The sequence below is a fragment of the Camelina sativa genome, chromosome 18, assembly GCF_030686135.1.
Source record: "Camelina sativa cultivar CO46 ecotype springtype chromosome 18, ASM3068613v1".
In the NCBI taxonomy this organism is placed as follows: Eukaryota; Viridiplantae; Streptophyta; class Magnoliopsida; order Brassicales; family Brassicaceae; genus Camelina; species Camelina sativa.
Window position 1 is genome coordinate 17,990,092 of NC_141897.1, and position 23,236 is coordinate 18,013,327.

Here is a 23,236-nt window from a genome sequence, read left to right on the forward strand (position 1 = left end):
AAATTATTTTAGAAATGTAACTTCCATCCCTTGAAATCTTATAAATAACTATTCTCACATCATCATCCACCATAAGTCATATTCTAAATATTATTTGTTTTGTTTATGTTCTTGCATGGATTCAAAACTCATGGTAAGACTGTGATTATAAACTTTTTTTAGATTTCTCTTATATTTTGTTCAAATCTATTTCTTTGTTTTTAGGTATTTTTTCCTTCTTTATTTGTCTTCTTATATTTTTAATTTTCAATTACATATGTATTATAAATTTTTGGTGGCTGTAAAAAACAATTATTCACTCTCTCCTTGGTCCATTTAATTTCTAAAAAATAATATTTATTTTTAATTAAGTAAAAATATAATAATATACATTAATTTATACTTTAAAAATCTACACTTCACTACTAAATTGTAAGTGAAATTACATAAATATGAATTGACTATTTTCCATTCATTTTCATTCAAACACACTATAAATTATAACTGTAACTCATCTAATTAAATTATTTTAGAAATGTAACTTTCATCCCTTGAAATCTTATAAATAACCATTCTCACATCATCATCCACCATATCTCAAATTCTATATACTTTCTTTGTTTTGTTTATGTTCTTGCATGGGTTCAAAACTCATGGTAAGAATGTGATTATATATTTTGTTAGAGTTATCTTATATTTTGTTCATTTTTTTATGTATTTCTTCATTCCTTCTCTGTCTTCTTATTATGTAATTGAAAATTACATATGCGTAATATATTATTTTATAAATGTAACTTTCATCCTTTGAAATCTTATAAATAACCATTCTCACATCATCATCAACTATATCTCAAATTCTATATATATTTTTTTTTGTTTATGTTCTTTCTTGGGTTCAAAACTCATTGTAAGAGTGTTATTATATATTTTATTAGATTTATCTTATTTTGTTCAAACGTTTTTTTTATGTATTTCTTCCTTCCTTCTTTGTATTCTGATTATTTTTTAATTTTTAATTACGTATGTATAATAAAATTTTGGTGTCTGTAAAAAACAATTATAGATGCAGATTCAACAATACTAAATTTCGATCAAAGCCCAATGAGGGAATGAAGCTAAAAATCATCTTCATTCATGTATATTTATTTTATTTTTGAAAGTATGTGATGTTTTAACAAAATAAACGATTATAATTATTAAATAAAAAATTTAACTCTCTCTTATTTCCAAAAATTTGTAATCATTATATTTAGTTCTTGTGATCCAAAATATAATTGTATAAAGATCATTATAATGTTTATTTAATTCAAAAATTTGTAATTTAATGATTTTCTATATAAAACACAATTTGATATTTCATTTCCAAAATTTAACTATAAAGAACAAATCGATAGAATTTTACCTAGCAATAAGGTGAATATAAAAAAGATTAAAAAATAAATTAATCTTTGGGATGTTTTTATTGCATTTCATAAGATTTTATAGAAAATATATTTAATTGATACTTAAAAATAATTTTGGAATTTATTTATTAAATGTTTTATGTAAATTTTGAATATCATAGTAAACTTATATTTTTATCATTAACAATAGTTTTTAAATAAGTGGTATATTTTGATATTGTATGATTTGAATTAATAAAGTGTATTATTGACATTTACAAAATTTGTTTGTTATATATGTATTTTTAGGGAGAGTTTCAAAAATACATCATTTTCAATCTCATTTTTCAAAAAGACCATTTTAAAATTTTTTTATTGAAAATCTTCTCATAATATTCTAATAGTTTTATGATTATTACATACACTAAAATGAATTAACATAATTAATACAACAACCCGCGCATATGCGTGGGACCGTACCTAATTATAAATAGAAATTGGGAAGTTAATCTAAAATAAGAAATTTCTTAGCTAATATATTTTAATTACAAATTTAAACCTAATTAATATTAAAGCCATTATCTGATACATAAAAAAAAAACTGAACTAAATACAGTATATGTTTTGTTGGTGAAGATAACTTGTATAAAATAACAAATAATAGCACATGTTTGACATTAATCTTACTTAATCAATTGAAAAATATTCAGTTTAATACATTTGGGTTTGATTTTGCACTGAAGATTGAACCATACTGGCCGTACCAGAAATTTCAAACCAACTAATGAAGTAAAACAAGAGAAGAGCGTATTATTTCCCTTAAACACGATCACATCTCCACTAAATCAACTAAAGGTAATTCGATAGTTTATCTCGAACCAATATCAGAGCCAAAGAAGCTAAACCGGAAATCAGTAGTTACAGTTGAATTAGACTAAAAATGTAACACAAAACAGAATGACATAACAGTAACTTTGCTCAAGAAGGAGCGTGAGATGTTCCTCTCATGTGAACGAGGTAAGTGATTTGTCTCTTAACTAGGTTTAAGACACAACAAAAACATTTAATTAGGAGACATTCGAAATTGCAACTTAAATCATTGTAAAATACTTTTATTTACATTCGAGTAAGAGACTAGTTATCGTCTTGTTCTTGAACATTTTTAGACAAATAATGTTTCTTTTCCAACATCACACGTCCTCTATTAGGAAACTTTAAACCACCTTGACGCTTCTTCAAGGTTTTCAACCAGTGTAATTTCTTGCCGTGTCCCTGAGACTTGTGTTTTTGTTTCTTTGAATGTCTTCTATGTCTCATCAGACCTTCCACAAGCGCATGGAATTGCCCACCTCTGTGCTGCTTCTTACGTGTAATAAGACTTTTTGTTTCTGATTTCCACTGTCTCTCAACTAATTTTTCTTTGTTTCTGTGAAGTGTCTTCTGAAATTGCTTCCAAGGTGATGCCTTACGGCCTTGCTCCTTTTTATGGTGGTAATAGTGATGGTGGTGAAAAACTTTTCCTAGTTTCTTCTTCAATCTTTTAAACCGCCCCATCGCCTTTTTCCTCTGTTTTGCAGGATCGTGTGATAATATGTCACTCTTTTTATGTGGAGCACTGTCTTCAGAGTCATCATCATCACTCTGTGGTGTATATGGTGAGTCTGACTCAGACTCGGACTCGGTGACACTTTCTGTCTGAGTTTCCCAGTTTGAGCCAGAGTCTGACTCAGAGGTTTCTTCTGATGATTGCTCAATAGATACTGTCACAGACCGTGTCTGTTCACTCTCGGTTTCATATGAATATTCATCCCAACTTTCAGCTTCTTGATCCAACAAAGTTGGTTTCATATTACTCTGACCTGGCTTCTTGAAATCAAGGGCTCCGACAGGAAGAGGTTGTGATGACTTGATCCGAACAAACTGATCATGAAGAGGCAAAACTGGATCATCATGGCTTGGAACTGATATCTCTGCTTCATTTTTCACACGATTAGTAACAAATCTTAAAGCAGAAAGCTGTGTATCAATTAGTTCCATTGCATCAGTGACTTCTTCTGTCAAACCATCCTTACTAGGATAGCTTTGAATCAGATTCAGTCTAAGGTCTCGCTTTAATGTTCCTTTTGCCTCAAACAGTTTACCACTTTCTGAGATTTGAGATCCGTTGACTCTCATTGCAGAGGCATCCACCACATTCGACGGTTTTAAACCTAACTGTGATGCAAGTATCTGTATAACAAAATTTAAAATTGACAGTAACCAAAATTCAGAAACGTACACAACAATCAGAAGATGTATAAACAAAAATGTGAATGCAGATTTTTTTTTTTAACATACCTCTGATTGTCTAACGAAAATTTCATAGGAAGCAACATCTAGAAATCTCTTCAATAGTAACTGAGTGTCCTCATCCAACTGCAATTTGAAGGTTTTCTAATTAATGTTAAAACTACTCTGATGAGAGAAAAAATTATGATTCTGGAGTGGAGGCTGAATGTTAGATTTAGTGATATCGTAACCTCTGTAACTAACTCTTTATTGATAACCCAAACACTAACACACCATAGACGAAGGCAAGCACATCACAAGCTCTTCACCTAACAAAGATCAGAGACGAGAGCACATCACTCTCGCACTAACCATCAGAGAGCACATCCCTCTCTCACTAGCACATCGCTAGAACATTCAACAACAATCAGCATCCCGAACAAGAAGAGCTTCACATCTCTTTTAAGCTGATCCCGTAACGGCCAAGCTTCCTCCTGGATTAGAGTCTTTCCTCTCTTCTGGTCCACATCATCATCTTCTTTACTTACTTCCTTCTCACGTGGCACATGCCTTCTTCTCCTACTCAAGATATTAGTTTTCTTCTTCTTTATGTAATACGATGATGAATCGTATCACTGAAGTCTGAAGATGATGTAACTAAACTCTCACCAGATATGCCTCGGGATTATATTCATTCCTTGAATTTGAATCGAGTAGACCGTATAGTTTTCTCAGGGATTGAAGATTACGCACTAAATTATTGGGAACCATCATATAGAGTCTATTCAGAAAACAAAACAAAAAAGAAGGAATGATATTTTCAGACAGATTGAAGAAGAAGAAGAAGTAAGTAAGTACGGTTTAAAAGATGCGAGGAACGGAATCGAACACAATAGCCGATTGAATTGCATATATATTGTTTTGTTTTTTTGCTTTCGTGTCTGAAACGCAACGTTGGTTCGAAGAGCATCGTTTAAGAAAAAAGAAAGACGCCGTCGTTTTCTTAAGGGATCTTAAACTGTTTTTTTTTTTGAGGAATGCTTTTTAGATTTTATTTTCTACAATTGAAGTCATATGCTTTTGGCAAAAAAAAAAAAAAACAATTGAAGTCATATGTAAGATTCAGATCACAAAACAACCAAAAAGATTTGACTTGTCTAACGTGTCCTGCCCTTTCAAGGATGACACAGTAGCTTCAGTCGAATGTAAGATGACATGTACTTGAACACCTTGACAAAAATGACAACTCCCTTAGCATCTCAAGTTTCTCAACAGGATCCCTAGATCTAGATGAGATAGTTGCTTTCTTTAAACAGCTTGCATTTCTTAAAATAAATGCTACTACTTGTTTCTCTTCTTCTGATCCTTCATATTGAACCCATTCCTGAGTCTCAAGACTAGATGACACACATTCAGGAACTGATGAGTTTGGTTCATTCCAGCAGAAGTGTGGACTTTGAAAGCCCCCGCACTGAGATATAAAAGTACAGTGCCTAGTGTCATAAATACTGGCAAAATAACCTGATCGAAGATAACTAAATATAATTTGGATTTATAACAGACAGTACCTGTTCAATTTTGAGAACTTGTAATTTAGGAGAATCTCTGAGCAGACACATAAGTGGTTTCAACCAGTCTGTCGTACATATGCACAGCGTTAGATGTACAAGACGGTGGTAGACACTACCGACAGGATAAGCATTCTGCATAACAAGTACACAAGCAATATAATGCCAGCAGATTATATGAAAAACAGAACCCACACTTTGTAGCAATGTAGTGCCAATAGTTTTGGTCATGTTGGTTAGAAAAAGGAACATCAAGAATGCAGAGTGGTAAAACGTTATAAGGAACATCATGTATGGTTAAGAAGATATTACCTCTGCGGTTGATAAACGTAAATAGAGACGCTTGACCGAAGTAATAGAACCCATAATGTTCCGAATACGATAACTAATGTTGAGATTGGCATACACAATCTTAGGCATATTATTCATGATGCAACAGTCAGAATTAACATAAATGCTAAGTCCACCAGTATCATCAAAAATGCTAAAGCTCTCTAACAAAGGAGCATCTATCACAATTCCACAATCCTTGTCTTCTTCATCTATCTCGTGGTTGAGGTCAGTAATAAGCTGCTTACACCGAAAGCATAATCTCTTCAGAGAAGGTATTTTGACAGTTAGAACGGACGCCAGATTGTCACCAGGACATTGTTCCACAACCAAGTCCTCAAGAACAGGACAGTTGGATAGCAACTTGTTAACAAATTCTTCACTCGGGTACTTCATGTTTACAAGGCTCAATTTTTTTAGAGATGGGAAAGTAGAAGCTGGCAAGGAAGAATCATGCACAAGAGTCGTGTCGTTTAGTTTCAATGTCACAAGCATTCTACATCCCCCGCTATACAAGCTCCATGGGAGTATGACCGGATATTTCATGGCATTACTATGAATCTCGATATCCAACTCACGGACAAAGCGTTTAACAGCAGTTCTAACCCATACTCCAATATCTATAGCACTTGACTTCCAACTATGATTGAAACGCAAACGCAAACTTTCTAGAACTGGAGCCTCGTGTAACAACAAAAAACTGTAAACAAACCGAGAGAAACTCTTGTCTTCAGTACCTCGATAAATAACATGTTCATATTCAAGTCTTGGCACCAACATCCAAAGAAACTTCCATCGTTTTGACAAAACCATTGTGACTACGACATTTTTTGAAGGCAGTAGCGACGATATTCTCAAAAGAAGCTCCTCAGGCAAATGACTTATCCTATCCATATGAGCCATTCCTTTTTTCAAATCCTAAGCTTTCAGATTCCACAGATTTCTCTGTTAATACCAGAAACTTGAATCTACATAAAAGATAAAATTAGGTCTTTTTAGTTGTTTCGTCTTTCAAATTTCACTTGATTACCACAGGAACCAACATAATATATATAATCATTATTCATTAAGCAGCCGGAAAAAAAACAGGGGACGCAAACAAACCCTAACAATTACAGGAACTGAAACTCACCGGACAGTATTGTGCAGAAACGAACTAATTCGTTTATGTCTTGATGAACAGATTCACTACCGATTTAACAAAATTAAGGCGAACAATCAGAAGATTTTCATAGAATTGTAAAGTAAAAACCCCTTATACCGGCTTTTAAAAAAAAAAGAACTTATACAAGAAAATTATTACAAGAAAATTATTAATTGTCACCAAGTTTAAAAGTTAACTAGGAGATATCACTTGCTTTAAGCACGGATCATATTTTTAACTTTTTTAATATAATAATAAAATTTATTATTATATTTTTTTAAAGTTATTTTGTTTGAGATAATATTTATTTTTAATTGTTCTGTAAATCTATTATTTTTTTTGAATACTAATTATTTTAGAATATTATAGTATTTTATTTTTAACGTATATTACAGTTTTATATTATTTGATTGTTGTATTTGCATCATTATTTTGTGAAATATGAAGTGGTAATTTTAATATCATAATATCATCATTAGTTTTACCAATCCGTAAATGTGGAAATTAAAACACACATTTTTTATAGATTGAGTAATATATTTTCGTTTTAAAAAATTCAAATCACAACATATGCAGAAAAAATTCTGCATTTTATTAATCATAAGTATTATATGAAAATTCCAAACAATTTGTAAATAAAAAAAATAAAGATGATAGGAGAATCATAATTTGAAATCTTAACAAAATCTTTGAAATTTAGTTATTAAAAATAATTATATTGTGTATTTGGATATAAAATCTTAGTTTTTGAAATTCTGATTGATTTATATTTTTATTAAAAACATTAGTAATTTTTGTCCATAATTTATTAGAGAGAATTTTTTTTTCAAGATTTTTTTTATATTTGATCGTGTTTTTTAATTTTTAATTAATCATCTTTATTTAATTAATTGACTAAGCTTAAATAAGTTTTTCTAATGGTAATTGAATGTAATTTTTTACATATTTTAAGGTTAGTTTCATATTTGTACTTCCCAATTAATATAGTAGGATTATAATTAAATACAAGTTGGCGAAATATTTCTATTATACCTTTAATTTAATTTAATTTAATTCTTATTCAGCGAATATACAAAACATCAAAACTCCATCTAAGTAACTGGAATCCTCTCCTCCGAGCAGAAGGTGTGTTTAATCACCAATAAAGCAAACCATATAAAGAAAATAAATTTAAGTAAAACATATGAAATTCTAGCTATATTAATTATCTTGTTAAGATTCAAATCCAAAAAACAAAAAAAACAAAAAACCAAAGAAAAAAATGTTAATCATAATTGACCATGACTTCAGCTGAACTCAAGCTCACAGATGGGTGAACGCCGGGATGAAAAAGACAACTCCATGAGCATCTCAAGTTTCTTATCGCCGTCCATAGAGTTAGGGGAGATAATAGTTGCCTTCTTCAAACAGGTACCGTTTCTGAAGATAAATCCCACTAGTTCTTTTTCTTCTTTTGTTCCTTGATAGTTTACCCATTTAAAGCTCTCAAGACTGTATAAAATACATTCAGGTATTGAGCTTGGTTCATTCCAGCATGGCCGTGGTTCTTCAGTCCGGAGGGGATGGTACTAATATAAATGGGATAGAGTTATGGTTGATTAGATAAATCATACTGATATCTTGATGCATGGAAAATAACCTGATAGAACTATAAACGTAAATAATTTATACATATATTACCTGGCTGAGTTCAAGAGCTCGTAAATTTGGGGAATCTCTGAGCACACATATAAGTATATTCAACCACTCTGTCTCACAAGTGCATAATTTTAAGTATGCAAGAGAACTGAAGAGACTACCAACAGGATATGCATCCTGCATAAGGTACGACAATTAGTACAAGCAATGTTAGTGCCAACAGATTTTGCCACAAGAGAAAACCAAGAATGCAGATGGCAGAAGGATATATATAACAGCATATTGGAAAAAAAAACATATTAGGGTTTAGGGTTACCTTTGAGGTGGGTAAGCAGAGGAAAAGACGCTTGGCTTTAGTTAGAGAACCCAAAAGCTGCTCAGTATGGGGATGAGAAATGTCGACATTTGCTTTCCCAATCTTGCACATATTACTCTCAATAGTGCGAAAACCATGCGAATAATCAACAATGTCCAAGCACTCTAAAGAAGGAGCATCTATCAGAAACCCATGAGCATTCTCATTAACTATCTGATCTGATTTATGCAAGAATAAACTTCTGAGAGAAGGTATTCTAATGCTTAGAATAGCCACATTGTCATCTGGACATTGCTCCACAACCAAGTCTTCAAGAATAGGACAACTGGATAAAATCCTGTTGGCAAATTCATCACATGGGTACTTCATGGATTCAAGACTCAGTTTTTTTAGGGACGGGAAAGAGATTGGATTGGTATCATCAACAAGAACTGCGTTTCTTAGCTTCAATGTCACAAGCATTCTACAGCACGTATACAAGCTCCTCGGAAGTGTTACTGGCGTTTTGTTCTCGATCTCAATAACCAGCTCGCGCACACAACCTTTATCTGCAGCCCTAATCCACATCCGAAGATCTTTGCTGCCACAGAGTTGACCAAGTTTAAAGTGCAAAGTTTCTATATCTGGAGCCTCGTGCATAAACAAAGACCTGTCAACAAACCGCGAGAATCTTCTATACTGTATATTTTGGTAGTCGTACACGAGCTTTGGCACCAGCATCCAAAGTTGCGAAAATCTCCCATACTCAACATTATGATAGCTATCATCGTATATAAGTTTTGGTGCAGACATCCAAAGAAAACGCCATCTCTTGGACAAAACCATCGTGGCCACAACATCTTTCGCATGCAGGAACGACAATATTTTCAAGAGCAGCGCATCGGACAACTGATTTATCGTCGCCATATCATGCAACAGAGCAGTAGCTGTATCCAAGGAATTTTTCTTTGGTGACGTGCAAAATTAAAAGCTAAGAAGAAAAATTATTAAACAATCGAGATCAAGGAAATTACCTAATGCGGAGATAAACAGAAACCCTTTTCCTTGATTCTTCGAAAACCCTATTACTCTATGAGTACCTGTGTAGGGTTTTTTTTTTCCTTAATTGTATAAATAAACAACCATAGACACGTTTATACATGGCCTAAATATCTTTTAGAAACGGGCCTAGATTTGAGTAGGCCGCAATACATACTAAAACGGGCCTAGACCCTTGTTTTTAATATTTTTTGGCAACGAATCATTTTTTTTTTTTTTTTCATTTCCTCGAACATTGTGCCACAACTAGTTGGTCATTAGCCAAATCTCTACTATTGGCCACTACAATATCCTCACACTAAGGATATTCTTTGGTTGATGTAATTCTTTTGGTTTTTTTTTTTTTTGACAATCAAACTCCATATATTAAGTTATAGGAAATGACTCTCTTCGAAAGAGAGCCAGTTAGGTACATACGAGCTTACATGGGAAAAACAGACACCTCGTGCTCTTGCACATTTCGCAAGTTTATCAGCATGAATATTATCCTCTCGAGGAATATATCTAATATTAAAATTAGCAAATCTATCTCCGAAATGAGTAAAATCTTTTAGTTCTAATGAAAAAATCGGCCAATCCTCGATATTAGACGTCATCCTTAGGAGGTCTGAACAATCCGTAGCAAAAAGAGCTTTATCCATGTCCAATGCTAATAAGCACTCCATAGCCCAAATAAGGGTATCTAATTCTGCATGTAAAGGGGATAGGCTTCTGCTCGATCCTTTTAGCCCCATATGCAGGATTCTATCACCAATAGACGCAATCCAACCATGCCCATTCCTATCCACTTCTGTATGCCAAGATCCGGCTATAAAGCATACAAGAGATTCTTGTGGAATTGGGGTCGAAGGTATGCCTGCTTCTATTTCCGCTGGTGCTAAGTCTCTATTATTTGCTTTTTTCCAAACTTCTTCTTCTTGGATAGCTTTATAGACGGATGAGTTTTCTTCAGGTATTTTTGACATGCAATTTCAAATTTTGGCAGTTCCATCTCACTCCACAATCAAACTCAGCTAGATTTTTTTTTTGGATGAGTTTTAAAAAGTCATTTAACTGAATCATCTAACTAATCTGTTAATTTGGCATAAACAAACATCATTTTTCATCTTCACTTAGATGATTCACCCGAATCAAGAAACGAACAACACCTTAATCATCTAAATAAATCTGAAGAGACTGAAATCAGGTATTACGATTTCCATGGAAACAGAACTAAGATGCTTAGAAAGACATGACTTAGCAAAAACAGAGGAATGCCATAGATGTTGAGCATATATCTTTCAATCATGTATTTGAACTGTAATTTCATTCCAAGATAAGATAACAGGTATGTTAAAGCCTTGACAAAAATGACAAGTCCTTAAGCATCTCAAGTTTCTTGTCGTTGTCAATGGATACAGAGGATATAAGAGTTACACTTTTTAAATATTGGTAACCGTTTCTTAAGATAATGCCACCACTTCTTTCTCCTCTTTTGCTCCTTCATATAGACCCCATTAGAGAGTTTCAAGAATAACAGACTTAGTAACTATCTCATGAAATAGTTAAAAATTTCCATGAAAATTCTTCTTCAGTTCTTTATTTGAACCATGAAAAAGGAAACCCAAAGCAAAAAACCAAAAAAAACAAAAAGGTACAAGATGTTTAGTTTTCAGTCGAGTTCAATGAACAAAGATGCCATAATCTGATGATCAGAAATAATCCCTTCTGAAATGTTGAATTTTGGGGAGATAACCAACCTCTTTAAGCAAATACTATTCTTCAAGATATACGCCGCAACATCTCTCTCTTCGAATGTTCCTTTATAGTTTCCCCACTCGAAAGTTTCAAGAGTTTTAGTCAAACATTCTGGAACACAACTCGGTTGCTTGTTCCAAGAACGAGAGCTATACTTGCCAACGTTATGGTTCTGACAAAAAAAACAGGACAGAAAACATGGTCAGTAATTAGATCATCAACCTAAAAAGGAAACAAGTAAATAAATTACTAAAGATCAAGTGATGAGCGAGGAACTGCGAAATTAATTACCTTATCGTTAAGCTTGAGCACTCTAAGATTAGGAGAATCTCGAAGCAAATTCGCGAGTAGATTCAACCACTTTGAATCATCACATGTGCATAGCTCCAAATGCACAAGCTGAGAGAAGATAATACCCTCAGGATACTGAGCCTGCACATGACATAAGCATTTCAAAGTATATGTAAAAACTAATTAAACACAATTATAGGGTTTAAGCTAACTAGACTTACCTTTGATTTCTTTAAGCATAAGGAAAGTTTCTTGACCAAGGAAAGAGATTCAAAAAAGTTTTCAGAATGGGTGAAGGCAACGTCGAGGTAAGCCTCTTCAAGATAAGGCATATCTTCAAAAGAGTATAGATCAGTGCAATGATCTTTAATGTTCAAGTACTTCAAATGAGGTGTATTTATGTAATACGCATCTGAATCCGCTACATCCTGTAGCGGCGATAAGTACATCGTCAAACTCTGTAAGTAACGCACTATAATGATGAATCTCTTCACGTTGTCTTCATTGTGTCGTTTCACGACAAGGTTTTGAAGTGAAGGACAGCTTGATAAGAGACTACGAACATATTCATCCCCGGAGAACTTCACATATCCAAGGTGAAGCATTTTGAGTGAACTGAAACATGCTGGGAGCGAAATAGTCTCAAGAATTACATTCTTGAGTTTTAAGACAACTAGGGTTGTGCTGTTGCATAGTCTCCGAGATAACGTGATGTGTCCATGATCAGGATAATGTTTGATGATTAGCTCGCAGATATTACGATCTAAGGCGAGTTTAATCCACAAACCAATATCATCAGCAGTACATTTTGGACCAACACTCAATATGAGGCTTACTAGAGGAGCCTTATGTAATAACAAAGATTTCTCAACAAAGTGAAGGAAGCTGTCGTACTTTTTACCTTCGTAGATTTGATCGTTGAACCTGAGTCTATGTACCCTTTTCCACAGAGATCTCCATCGTTTCGATACACCACTTGTGGCAACAAGATCGTTTGTAGGAAGTAAAGACAATATGTTTACCAGCAGATCTTCAGGAAGATAACTGATCTTATCCTCATTCAAATGATCCATCTGATAAATTCAAGATTTTTGCTGCTGATTCTTTCTTCGGAATTTTACCTAGAAACAGGAGACAAAAGCAAATTAGATTCATAATCGAAATTATAAAACCCAGATTTACGATTTAGTAGATAATCTGGATTAAGCACAAACCCTAGCAAAGCTGATAAGTAATTAAAAAAAAAAAAAAGTAAACTGGACTCAAGCACAAAAGAAAAACACTATCGAAGCTGTAAATGTGAGATTTGGCGATGGCTTACGAGAAATAAGTTCATCGGATAGTCAAAGAAAGATATTTCACCTTTCGTTGTTACTACTCTTCAGAAGGTTTTTGCAGTCACCATTCGCATCGTCCTAGTCTCAGATATATCTAAGAGAAATAAAATAAAATAAAATCTTTCAAAATTATATTAATATTTTAATTTTAATTTCAATTTCGACAAATAATATTTAATTTATTGGTATTTTTCCTTCTTTTTTAATTATCTTGGGAATCAATTTCAAACTTTGTTAAAATCATCTAAATCAAATGCAACAAATTAATCCAAATATTGTTACAATCTTTAAGATAAATATGTCTTTCAAATATAATGCTTTGAATCCTTAGTCGAATACGAGGTTGCATGTGGGTGAACCACGGCAAGAATTTATCACCTCCACCTCCATCTCAAGCTTCTTTTGTGGATCCATCCCCGGTCCGATCGAGACTTTTGCCGTCTTTAATAAACAAGAATTTCTCAAGATATATGTCGCCAGATCTCTCCCTTCTACGGAGACATGATAACCTGACCACTTGAAAGTTTGGAGACTCGACAATAAACATCGAGGAACACTACTAGTCTGTTGCTTCCAACAAGCCAGTGTATCCATGCCATGAAGGAAAAATTGTTCCTTAGATTACAGAAAAAAATGGGAGTTAGATGAAAAGGGGACAATACAGTGAATTTAACCAAAATTTAGAGTCTTATCCAAGAAACTAACTTACATGACAGTTCAAGTCTCGTAGTTTAGGAGAAGCTTTGAGTAACCAGAACACTAACTTCGACCAGTATGAGTTAAATAATTGTAAATTCAGATGTTCAAGCTCCTTAAAGATACTATCATCACAATATACAGCCTGTAAAAAGGAAGGTTTAATTTAATATTCTAAGTGATATAATGAGATCGAAGACATGAAGATGATCAACGGATTTGAATTACCTCTGCACTGCTGTTTAGTATGTACAGTGAAAGACGTTTGACAGATGCGACAGGTTTAAGGAGCTTCTTGATATCTAGAGTTTCTGACTCAAGACCAGTGGTGATATTGGCCTCCTCCAGCTTAGGCATATTCCCAATCACACCTGTCGATGGACTCTCACTAAAATATTTAGCTCCGAAATACTTCAAAGAAGGAGCATCTATCACATAAGAGCATTGACCAGAAATCGCAATGGATAAACTAAGCAATGAAGGGATGTTAACAGCGAACTTTGTCACATTGTCACCTTCACGTCGTCGTTCCACAACCAGATCTTCCAAAACAGGGCAATTAGATAAAAGCCGTTGAAGAGATTCTTCATCTGCGTATGTCACATTTTCAAGGTGCAGAGTTTTCAAGGAGGGGAGGCAAAAACCATGAGGAACATCCACGAGAATCCTGTCTCTTAGCTTCAATGTCATAAGTGATTCGCAAGTGTACAAGCTAGTCGGCAATAATGCACAATTTGATATGCCCTTTGGAAGATAAAATTTAACGGTTAACTCCTGAACAGAACGAGAAACTGCAATCTCAACCCACAGTTTGATATCTTCAGGTTCAAATGAGGCAGTAAAAAACCTGAGATACAAGCTCTCTATGAATGGAGAGCTATGTAATGGCAGATTCTTGTTGATAAAACTCCGCATCCTCTGGCTCTTTTCCGACCGTAAAGATTCTGCTATAAATCGTCGTTTCATATAAATGTTAATGTCATCGTACTCAAGTTTTGGCACCCGCATCCAAAGAAACTTCCATTGCTTCGACAAAATACTCGTGCTTACCGCATCTTTTGTTGGAAGAAAAGATAAGATCTTAACAAGCAATACATCATCAGAAAACCCACTTATCTTGTCCATATCTTAAAAAGAAAAAAACCCTCACCTTAGTGTAAGAGGATACTTGAGTTTTTTTTCTAATCCACACCGAAATATAGTAACAACGACCAAAATCAGATGCAAACAGAGGAACTGAACAAAACCCTAGAAAAAAAAAATCTTCAATTTGTCAAAACCTTGGAACGGCAGTCAAAGGAATCGGATGATCAGTATTGAGTAGTACTCTTGCCATAAAAGAAAAAAGAACTACACCTTTATAGGGGGCTGCGCTTACTTATAAAATGCACATGGGAAAGAAAAAAAAAAAAAAAATTCAGTATCTTACTACATATTCTAGGAGGCCTAAAATTGGATAAAAAAAGGTTTGGGCTGTTAGCTGTGGATCTTTATTTTCAAAATATACCAGCAAAAGGTTCTACACATTCGATTGGTCCCTTACAACAACACTGTGTAACTGATAATGTGATTCATGTTTGAGCAAAGTGCAAAACTCACGCGTCAACCATGGGAAGTATTTAATTAGGAAACTTTGAGCACAAGAGGTTCCAAAGCAAACCTTATTGAGAAACTTTTAAGCACATGTTACGATATCTTCATTGAACTCACCCTCATACATGATACAACCCACTGATGTTGTCCATAGCTTGATGAAAACTCAAGTTTCGTTTCCCGTAGATAATAAATCTCGGGTTTCGACTTCAATTTTTATCGACCTGAACTACGTTGAAAAGAAAGAACCTGAACACATATTAGGTTTGTCATAAAGCAACTAGTAGAAACGTAAATACAGAGCACAAAGGTAGTAACAGAGGAACGAAACAGAACCCATGGAAAAAGCTGGACTTGTCCCACACACGACGAGATTCAAATCCTAGCTCACATTTCTATCAGATTATACATACGTTTCTTTACAAACTCACCACAAATTGAGAAATCAATGTGTAACGCGGAAGTGGACTAGATTACAAACCAGTTCTCAGTATACCTGTTACAAATCGATGCTAAATTGCTAATAGTACACTGATATTTATTTAGCAGATCGATAAAGAGAAGATGGTTTTTAGTTAGGCTTTGAAGCAGGTCAAGCTTTTATGTAGATGATAAAGATTGTTGTTTCAAAACTGATCCTGTGAGTACAAATATGTACACATAGTGATTACAGAGTTTCTGGGGGTTAAACTGGTACACTTTGTAATGTCCTCAACAACTTCGAGTTCCTCCAGAAGGGAAGTTCTATATTAAAGGATAAACCAAATGCAGATGAAGTTCTAACTTCTAACTCTTAGATCAACAGAGACAACATGTACTAAACAGAGTTTAAAGGACAAGTTAAGTTCATTTCTTCTTCCCTTTTTCAGTCGAACAAGAGCTCGCATGTACTGGAACCACGCGGCGAGGATGACAACTCCTTGAGCATCTCATGTTTCTCAAGGAGAGTACTGGAGGGTTTTGGAGAGATAATAGCTGTCTTCAATCGAATAGCGTGTTTTATGATAAATGTAGCTACTTCTTTCTGCTTTTGCGATCCTTCATATAGTTCCCACTTGAAGGTCTCAAGATGATATAACAAACACTTGGGAAGAGAAACAGGTTGCTTCCAACCAGCCCGGGGACTAGGGGCACGTCGAATATGTTTCTGAGATCAAAATTGAGTAAAAAGCTATAAGAAACCTAATGCTCTGTGCATACAAAACAGAAACTGAACAACAAACTTAAGGTTTGTGTTAACATACCTGGCGGAGTTTAAGAACTCGTAGTTTAGGTGAATCTTCAATCAGTTTCGTAAGTAAATCCCACCATCGTGGCGCACATGTGCATAGTTCTAGATGAACAAGCTGAGAGAAGATAGTACCAGCGGGATAAGCAGCCTGCATTTAAAAACATAATATCAAAATCACAAGAAACCGACTTCTTCTGTTCAGGTATTAGTAAAGAGTAATTACATCAGATGTGATCAGGCATAGAGCAAGACGTTTGACCGAGGTGAGAGATCCCAGAAGTTTCTCAGTGTTTTTATAAATAACATCAACGTTCGCCTCTACAACATCAGGCATGTTCTCAACGTAACAAAAGCCACCCCAGTAGTCTTCAATATCTAGGCGCTTCAATTTAGGGGCATCAATCAAGAACCCATCATCATCACCTTCAAAAGCTTGTGAAGATTTATGCAAAGATAGAGTTTTTAAACACGGAACAGTAACAGTAACAACGTTAACATTGTCACCAGGACATCTCTGCACAACCAAATCTTCAAGACAAGAACAGCTAGATATAATCCGAGGAAGTGACTGATCATCCAAGTACTTCACATCAAGAAGGTGCAAAGTCTTGACGGACTTGAAACAAACATAACACGAAGCATCAACAAGGCTTACGTTTTCAAGCTTCAGGACAGCAAGCGTAGTACAAGTAAACAAACACTTGGGCAACCTAATAGGCTCTTCACCAGAACAATAACTGATACTCAGCTCACGCACAAAGCGTTCAACCGCAATCCTAACCCATACCGCAACATCTTTCTCCGCGGTAAAACATACCGAACCAATCTTGATGTTCAAACTCTCCAAAACCGGAGCTTTGTGTAACAACAAAGACCTATCAACAAACTGTGTGAACCTTGGACATATATTATCATAATGCCTGAGATCATAGTTGAGCCTAGGGACTAATGTCCAAAGAAACCTCCATCGTTTCGATAAAAGAGTCGTTACCAAAACATCTTTAGTTGGAAGCCATGATAATATCTGTAAAAGGAAATCATCTGGCAACTGACTTAACCTATCCCTAGAACCAACCATTTACCACAATATTGCTCTGAGTCCTGCAAAATTAAATGAGGATACAAATGAAAAATCCAAGTTCTGGGTATCTTAATATTATCAAGAACTAAATAGACACAAAATTGGATCCGCAGGAAGATGAAAACGCACGAAATCAAACCTATGATGCAGTCTAGACAAGTTCAACGTTAGGATTTGACTCAGAATCACAATGAAACTGGTTATTTCCGCATTTAGGTTCAAAATTCAATTCACAAAGCCAGAGTTCTTGAAAACAGAGATTGGTTAATAAACCCATGAAAAGAAACAGCGAGTAAATTAGCAGAAGCTTACGATTTTGTAGCCAAATCGTTGCTTCCGTGACGAATTTGTGTTAAGGGTTTCGCTATCTCTCTCTCTCTCTCTATCTATCTGAGAGTTGTGCGAGAAGAAGTAAAGAGGCGCATTGAAGGAAGCGAATTCGGTTCATTTACATTATGTTTGTTCGGTTCAATCAAATGCCGGTTTAATTTTGGAACGATTTTTAATCAAACCAAAAAATAATGGGAAACAAAATTTACAGATTTTGTTAAAGTTTATTGTAAACTAGATAAGGGCACGAGAATTTAAAGTTTTGTAGATAAAATTAAATTTTATAAAAATTAATTAAAATTTATTTTACATATTTATAAAAAAAATTTTGCTATAATGCACTGATTTTTATCCTCATATATAAATTTTTTATGTATGTTATCATTAAAAGTGTATTTTTTATATCTAGGTATACTGTATATTACAAATATATTATTTACCACCACCTAGAAAATGTTTATATGAACAAATTAAGTCAACTATTATATGTCTCTTTAATTTCACTTTTGCATAGTTTCTTTAATCACTAAAATTATTGGTTCGAAAAATATTTGAATAAAAAATAAATTACACAATAGTGTATGACTAACCATAAAGAGAATCTTGGTTCTGCCATCCTCATTTATGGAGATAATCTTGGTTCTGTCGTTCTCCTTTATGGAGAGAACCTTGCGTCCAATTTCCTCCACCATGGAGAGAACCTTCGCTTCGACTTCCTCCTTTGGGGAGATAACCTTGCGTCCAACCGCCTCCACCATAGAGAGAACCTCGGCTCTGCCCTCCTCTTGTGTGGAGAGAACATGTTCACGTCTTTTAGCTATCTCAAAGTGGCTTGCTCCAGCAACCAATGAAATTAAAGACCATTTTCCAACGTCTTTTGATAGTAACTAATGTTAAATTTCTCAATGTATTCATGGAAGTTTATTTGACACATCATAATGTAGTCTCTGTCTTCAAACTCCTATAGATCTATCAACAACGATTTATGTTTTTCTAATCTATCTATGTTTGTTGTAGGCTTGTGTTTGACTAGCTTATTTTATCTAACCATTAGGTTGATGACCTTCTGCTCTTTATCTCCTTTTGAGATTGATTGAATGGTAACAATTATGTTTGCCCCTAAAAAAAAGGTCTATGACCAACCAATCAAGGTTGAGAAATTAGAAGAAAATTAATCTTTGTTTTTATCTTGCATTTGTGTATTAATAGAAATAATAATAATACTGTAAGAAATTTGTTATTCCCAAAAACCTTAGTTATTATGCATAAGAAAATTTGTTAACACTTCAAATTCAAAGATTGCGTCATATGCATTATAAAATTGAGAAACGAAACAAAATTCAAAGAAACAACGACGAAAACACGTGGTTATATATAGGAATCTTTTTATATGGTTGTTTCGATCAGACAACAAAGAAATTGCCTTTGAGACTTGTTCAAGAACAATGATGTGTCAAACAAAGGTTAATAAAAAACAAATAAGAAAATTGTACCAAGAAAAACAAAGCTAGTCAAAATTGTTTTGTTACAAATGTTAATAAAAAAAACAAAGAAGAAAATTTTACCAAGAAAAACAAAGCTAGTCGAATTATTTTGTTTAGTGAAAATATGTCATCATCTATTTGCTTATATACACATGTGTGTATTTACTACAATCTTTTTCCTTTTAGGATTAACAAGTTTTTTTAATATAATAAGATTACAATTATCTTATGCATGGTTTTACCAAGCTTGAAAACTGTGATTTTTTATCGTTAAAATTGACACGTGTCACGATTTGATGAGTTACTAACTTTGATATGTGATTTCTGATCGTTAAAACTGACACGTGTCGCGATCGGATGAGTTACTATCTTGGATATTTAATCATTAAAACTGACACGTGACACAATCTGGTGAATTTTTAACTTTGATTTATGATCGTTAAAACTAACACGTGTCACGATCTGGTGAGTTACTAACTTTGAGAACCAAGGTTTATATAACAAGATTTTCATTAAATTTGAAATTTTTGGTTCAAATAAAATTTATTATTTTGATTGATTAATTAAGTACAACTAGATTTTAACCCACGGTACACCGCGTGGATATAATTTTTATTATTATTTATATTTTATGTTGTATTTGTTTGTTAAATATTGGATTTTTTGTAAATAGAGGAATAACTAAATTTTACGATTGTTTATACGGTTAAATGTTTATATTAATTTTTAACTCGCAATATACTTCATGACCATTTGTTTGTTATATTTATATTGTTTTTTAGTGTTTGAGATTATATTTGGATTTTTAATTATTATAACAAAAAAAATAAGAGATCTAAATACATAATAAGTCATTTATACGCTATGATTAAGTCATATTGTTCCGAATGATTTAATTATTTTACATAATTTTAATTAAATTAACTTAATTTTATATGTCAAATATTCTAATATTAATAGTGTTAAAAATAATAAAATGATGATTTTGTCGCATGTCTCTATCAAAGATGCAATGGCCACCATGATTTTGTCAAAACGTCGGCGTTTTGTCTGGACAATGGTGCCTAAACTCGAGTACAGATTCAATTACAGTGATGATAATATCGAAGGTGTTTGTAGATTTATTGACAAGTCAATGGAACTTAACAAGGCACCTGTATTAGAAACCTTCCGTTTCCATCTCGCTTTACGTATCCATCTCGATAATCGAAAGGTTGATGCCAGCAAGTGGTTTGAAAACGCAGTTGATCGCCATGTGCGGGTACTAGAGCTCAAGCTACTTAACTGCACAGTGCTTACCAAGTTGCCTGAGAGTATTTACACCAGCAAAACGCTTGTGGAATTGACTGTCTCTAACAGTATTTTTGTGGATGTTCCTTCCTCGGCTTATCTCCCGTCTCTCAAAAAGCTGTTGCTCGTTTTGGTGAGGTTCAAAGATGAAGATTCTCTTGTTAGGCTTTTATCGAGTTGCTCTGTTCTTGCTCGATCAACCATTCGCCTCATCATCGTTTATAACTGGAAACACACTTTATCGATCAAGAAACTGCGACTTCCTTTTATTCGTGTATTTTGTCACGCTTCTCAAATGTTTCGCACATCACTTTCCTTGGTCACATCTCTCACTTTATATTTAGTTCCTCCCCTGGTACCAATTTTGATCTCTCTCTCTCTCTCTCTCTCTCTTGGTCGTTACTGTGATCACATTGTCTTTATGCTAATTTTAAACAACTGCAGAATGTGGATTTTAGTGGCATTACCTTCTCTCGGCTTGAACGGTTTAAGCTGATTACAAGTTCCAAAGGCTGGTCGAGTCTACTTCTACTAGTTCTCAATAACTCTCCTAAGCTACGGTTTCTCCATATCCATTCCGTAAGTAACTCTCCATATACGAATTTTTCTTTTTGTTTTTTTTTCTCTTCTTTCTAATTAGATGTACGTGGATCCAGAAAGATAAAAATCACCCATTGTCGTGGAAGACACCGAGTTCTAACCCAGAATGCTTGTCATCCCAGCTCGAGGTCTTTGAGTGGAAACAATATAGTGGATGAAGAGACGAGAAACAACACCTGAGATACATTTTTACGAACTCAAAGTGTTTAAAGAAAGCCAAACTTAACTTGAGATTCAATTTCAAAAAGTTACCGGTAACGAAAATAAAGATGGTGAAGGAGTTAAAATCTATGTCTAGAGCTTCAATTATGTCCAAGCTTGTGCTTCGACTTAAAAAAAAAGTGTATCCATTCTATAATAAAAAGTGATCTTGTTAGGCTTAAAGTGTATTTCTATAATAAAAAGTGATCTTTCTTTTCTTTTTATTTTTATATTTTTTAGTCATTTTGTTATTTGAGTTCCAATAATGCTTTGTATAATAACTCAATGAAGTTCCACAAAAAAAAAAATATCAATAAAAGCAAGAATGCAAGAATTTGTTTATTTAGGAATGTGTTGTTCGTCACACATGCAGTCTTAAACATCTTATCTCTTTGAGACAGCGCGCGGTACATACTATAAGTTTACAGTTTTTGTAATTTATTTGTTTCCTGTCTTCATCTAACATGTCTCCTGAGAAAATCCAATGAGCTTGAGATAAGGAAGAACCCTTTTGTTTGTTATTTTCCAAGCTTGTCACGGAATAATTATGTCGCTATGAATTTGAATGGAACAAAAAATATCATAGTAGCTTTTAATAACTCCTCTGTTTTTCTTTTTCTCCTTTTTTTTCTAGTAGTCCTCTCTGTTTCTAGTAAATGTGCGATATTGCATTTCCCAAGAAAAATCATGAGATTGAGTAAACAAGAACTCAGATTTTTCAAATACCTTTGGTATCCAGTGTTGTTTTGACAAGTCAATGGAACTTAACAAGGCACCTGTATTAGAAACTTTGCGTATCCTACTAAGTGAGAAATGTCCTATTGCTGTAGATGTTGGAACATGGGTTTCAAAGGCAGTTGATAGCTTGGTGCGCAAGCTAGAGCTTGCGATGAGGAAGAACTCGTGAGATACATCCTTGCAAACTCAAAGTGTTTAATCGAAGCGAAAATCACATTGAAATCAACCTTCAATCATGAAGAGAAAGAGATGACAGAAAAGGAGTTAATCGATGTTTAGAATTTCAACTATATCTCAACTTGTCTTTGAATAAAAAACAAAATCGCCCCTTAGTTTGTACAACCCAAAAACATGTTGCCTCTTGAGACACCTTCATGGAAAATTTCAGTGAAACACAAGTTTACATGCCTTTTAATATATGGGCACGGATCCTGTATACTTCTTGAACATAAGATGTTTAATTTCTATGTAGATTTGAAGGAGATTTTCACCATTTGAATTTTTCCCTGTTGGCTATGATCGATGTCGCACCAAGCCAAGGAAACATGTGGTAATGTTTTAATTTATATGTACATTACCACTTGTTTTTTGGCTTGGTGCCTATGTTACTGTATCTCCACTTCAAAATCTTGAGGTGAAATGATATGATAAACATGCTAGTAACATAGGAAATTTAATATAATAAAACAATAACACAAGTAAAAATAAATAATGTATTTTTCTTTTGTTAGTTTTCTTTTTTGGTTAAAGAATAAAATGTTCATTACCAAAAAAAAAAAGAAAAAAATTTTAATTTTCAGATATAAATTAAATATGTAGAATAGTACAGATAACACTTTTTTAATTAGGTTTTCTATTTCTTTAATTAAATTTTCAACATCTAATCTATCTATCACCGATAATATTAATACCTAATTTTTAAAGCATACTTAATATGAATTGTTATCTCTATATAAGAAAAACC

The 23,236-nt window shown here is 33.7% G+C and overlaps 7 protein-coding genes across 8 annotated transcripts; 1 reads left to right on the top strand and 6 right to left on the bottom strand.

The window, feature by feature from the left end:
- Positions 1–2,460: 2,460 nt before the first annotated feature.
- On the bottom strand, positions 2,461–4,403 carry LOC104763509 (protein KOKOPELLI-like). Its single transcript, XM_010486872.2, has 3 exons — positions 4,299–4,403; positions 3,699–3,776; positions 2,461–3,590 (listed from the first exon to the last, which is right to left on the bottom strand). The coding sequence occupies exons 1-3, from the start codon at positions 4,401–4,403 to the stop codon at positions 2,496–2,498; spliced, it is 1,278 nt and encodes a 425-aa protein (XP_010485174.2). The 3' UTR covers positions 2,461–2,495.
- Positions 4,404–4,707: 304 nt separating this feature from the next.
- On the bottom strand, positions 4,708–6,495 carry LOC104763510 (putative FBD-associated F-box protein At1g32375). The gene is made up of 3 exons (XM_010486873.3): positions 5,510–6,495; positions 5,198–5,332; positions 4,708–5,100 (listed from the first exon to the last, which is right to left on the bottom strand). The coding sequence occupies exons 1-3, from the start codon at positions 6,428–6,430 to the stop codon at positions 4,825–4,827; spliced, it is 1,332 nt and encodes a 443-aa protein (XP_010485175.2). The 5' UTR covers positions 6,431–6,495; the 3' UTR covers positions 4,708–4,824.
- A 1,352-nt stretch (positions 6,496–7,847) lies between these two features.
- On the bottom strand, positions 7,848–9,545 carry LOC104763511 (putative FBD-associated F-box protein At1g32375). Its single transcript, XM_087500261.1, has 3 exons — positions 8,626–9,545; positions 8,352–8,486; positions 7,848–8,239 (listed from the first exon to the last, which is right to left on the bottom strand). The coding sequence occupies exons 1-3, from the start codon at positions 9,529–9,531 to the stop codon at positions 7,958–7,960; spliced, it is 1,323 nt and encodes a 440-aa protein (XP_087356387.1). The 5' UTR covers positions 9,532–9,545; the 3' UTR covers positions 7,848–7,957.
- A 1,669-nt stretch (positions 9,546–11,214) lies between these two features.
- On the bottom strand, positions 11,215–13,116 carry LOC109130594 (putative FBD-associated F-box protein At5g56400). Of its 2 annotated transcripts, XM_087500185.1 has the most exons (5): positions 13,013–13,116; positions 12,593–12,812; positions 11,913–12,454; positions 11,692–11,832; positions 11,215–11,572 (listed from the first exon to the last, which is right to left on the bottom strand). In XM_087500185.1, exons 2-5 carry the CDS (start codon positions 12,762–12,764, stop codon positions 11,315–11,317), a joined length of 1,113 nt encoding a protein of 370 aa, XP_087356311.1. In that variant the 5' UTR covers positions 12,765–12,812; positions 13,013–13,116; the 3' UTR covers positions 11,215–11,314. The 2 variants fall into 2 exon arrangements, with proteins under 2 accessions (XP_087356311.1, XP_019095841.2); XM_019240296.2 differs by having other exon boundaries at positions 11,913–12,812.
- A 100-nt stretch (positions 13,117–13,216) lies between these two features.
- LOC104763512 (putative F-box/FBD/LRR-repeat protein At5g62970) lies at positions 13,217–14,891 on the bottom strand. The gene is made up of 3 exons (XM_019240101.2): positions 13,953–14,891; positions 13,738–13,869; positions 13,217–13,643 (listed from the first exon to the last, which is right to left on the bottom strand). The coding sequence occupies exons 1-3, from the start codon at positions 14,847–14,849 to the stop codon at positions 13,356–13,358; spliced, it is 1,317 nt and encodes a 438-aa protein (XP_019095646.1). The 5' UTR covers positions 14,850–14,891; the 3' UTR covers positions 13,217–13,355.
- A 1,024-nt stretch (positions 14,892–15,915) lies between these two features.
- Positions 15,916–18,099, bottom strand: LOC104761701 (F-box/FBD/LRR-repeat protein At5g56420). Its single transcript, XM_010484814.3, has 4 exons — positions 17,942–18,099; positions 16,772–17,649; positions 16,562–16,696; positions 15,916–16,464 (listed from the first exon to the last, which is right to left on the bottom strand). The coding sequence occupies exons 2-4, from the start codon at positions 17,624–17,626 to the stop codon at positions 16,183–16,185; spliced, it is 1,272 nt and encodes a 423-aa protein (XP_010483116.1). The 5' UTR covers positions 17,627–17,649; positions 17,942–18,099; the 3' UTR covers positions 15,916–16,182.
- Positions 18,100–20,419: 2,320 nt separating this feature from the next.
- On the top strand, positions 20,420–22,826 carry LOC104763513 (putative F-box/FBD/LRR-repeat protein At5g52460). Its single transcript, XM_010486876.2, has 4 exons — positions 20,420–21,007; positions 21,178–21,312; positions 22,274–22,437; positions 22,745–22,826. The coding sequence occupies exons 1-4, from the start codon at positions 20,420–20,422 to the stop codon at positions 22,824–22,826; spliced, it is 969 nt and encodes a 322-aa protein (XP_010485178.2).
- The last annotated feature ends 410 nt before the right edge of the window (positions 22,827–23,236 follow it).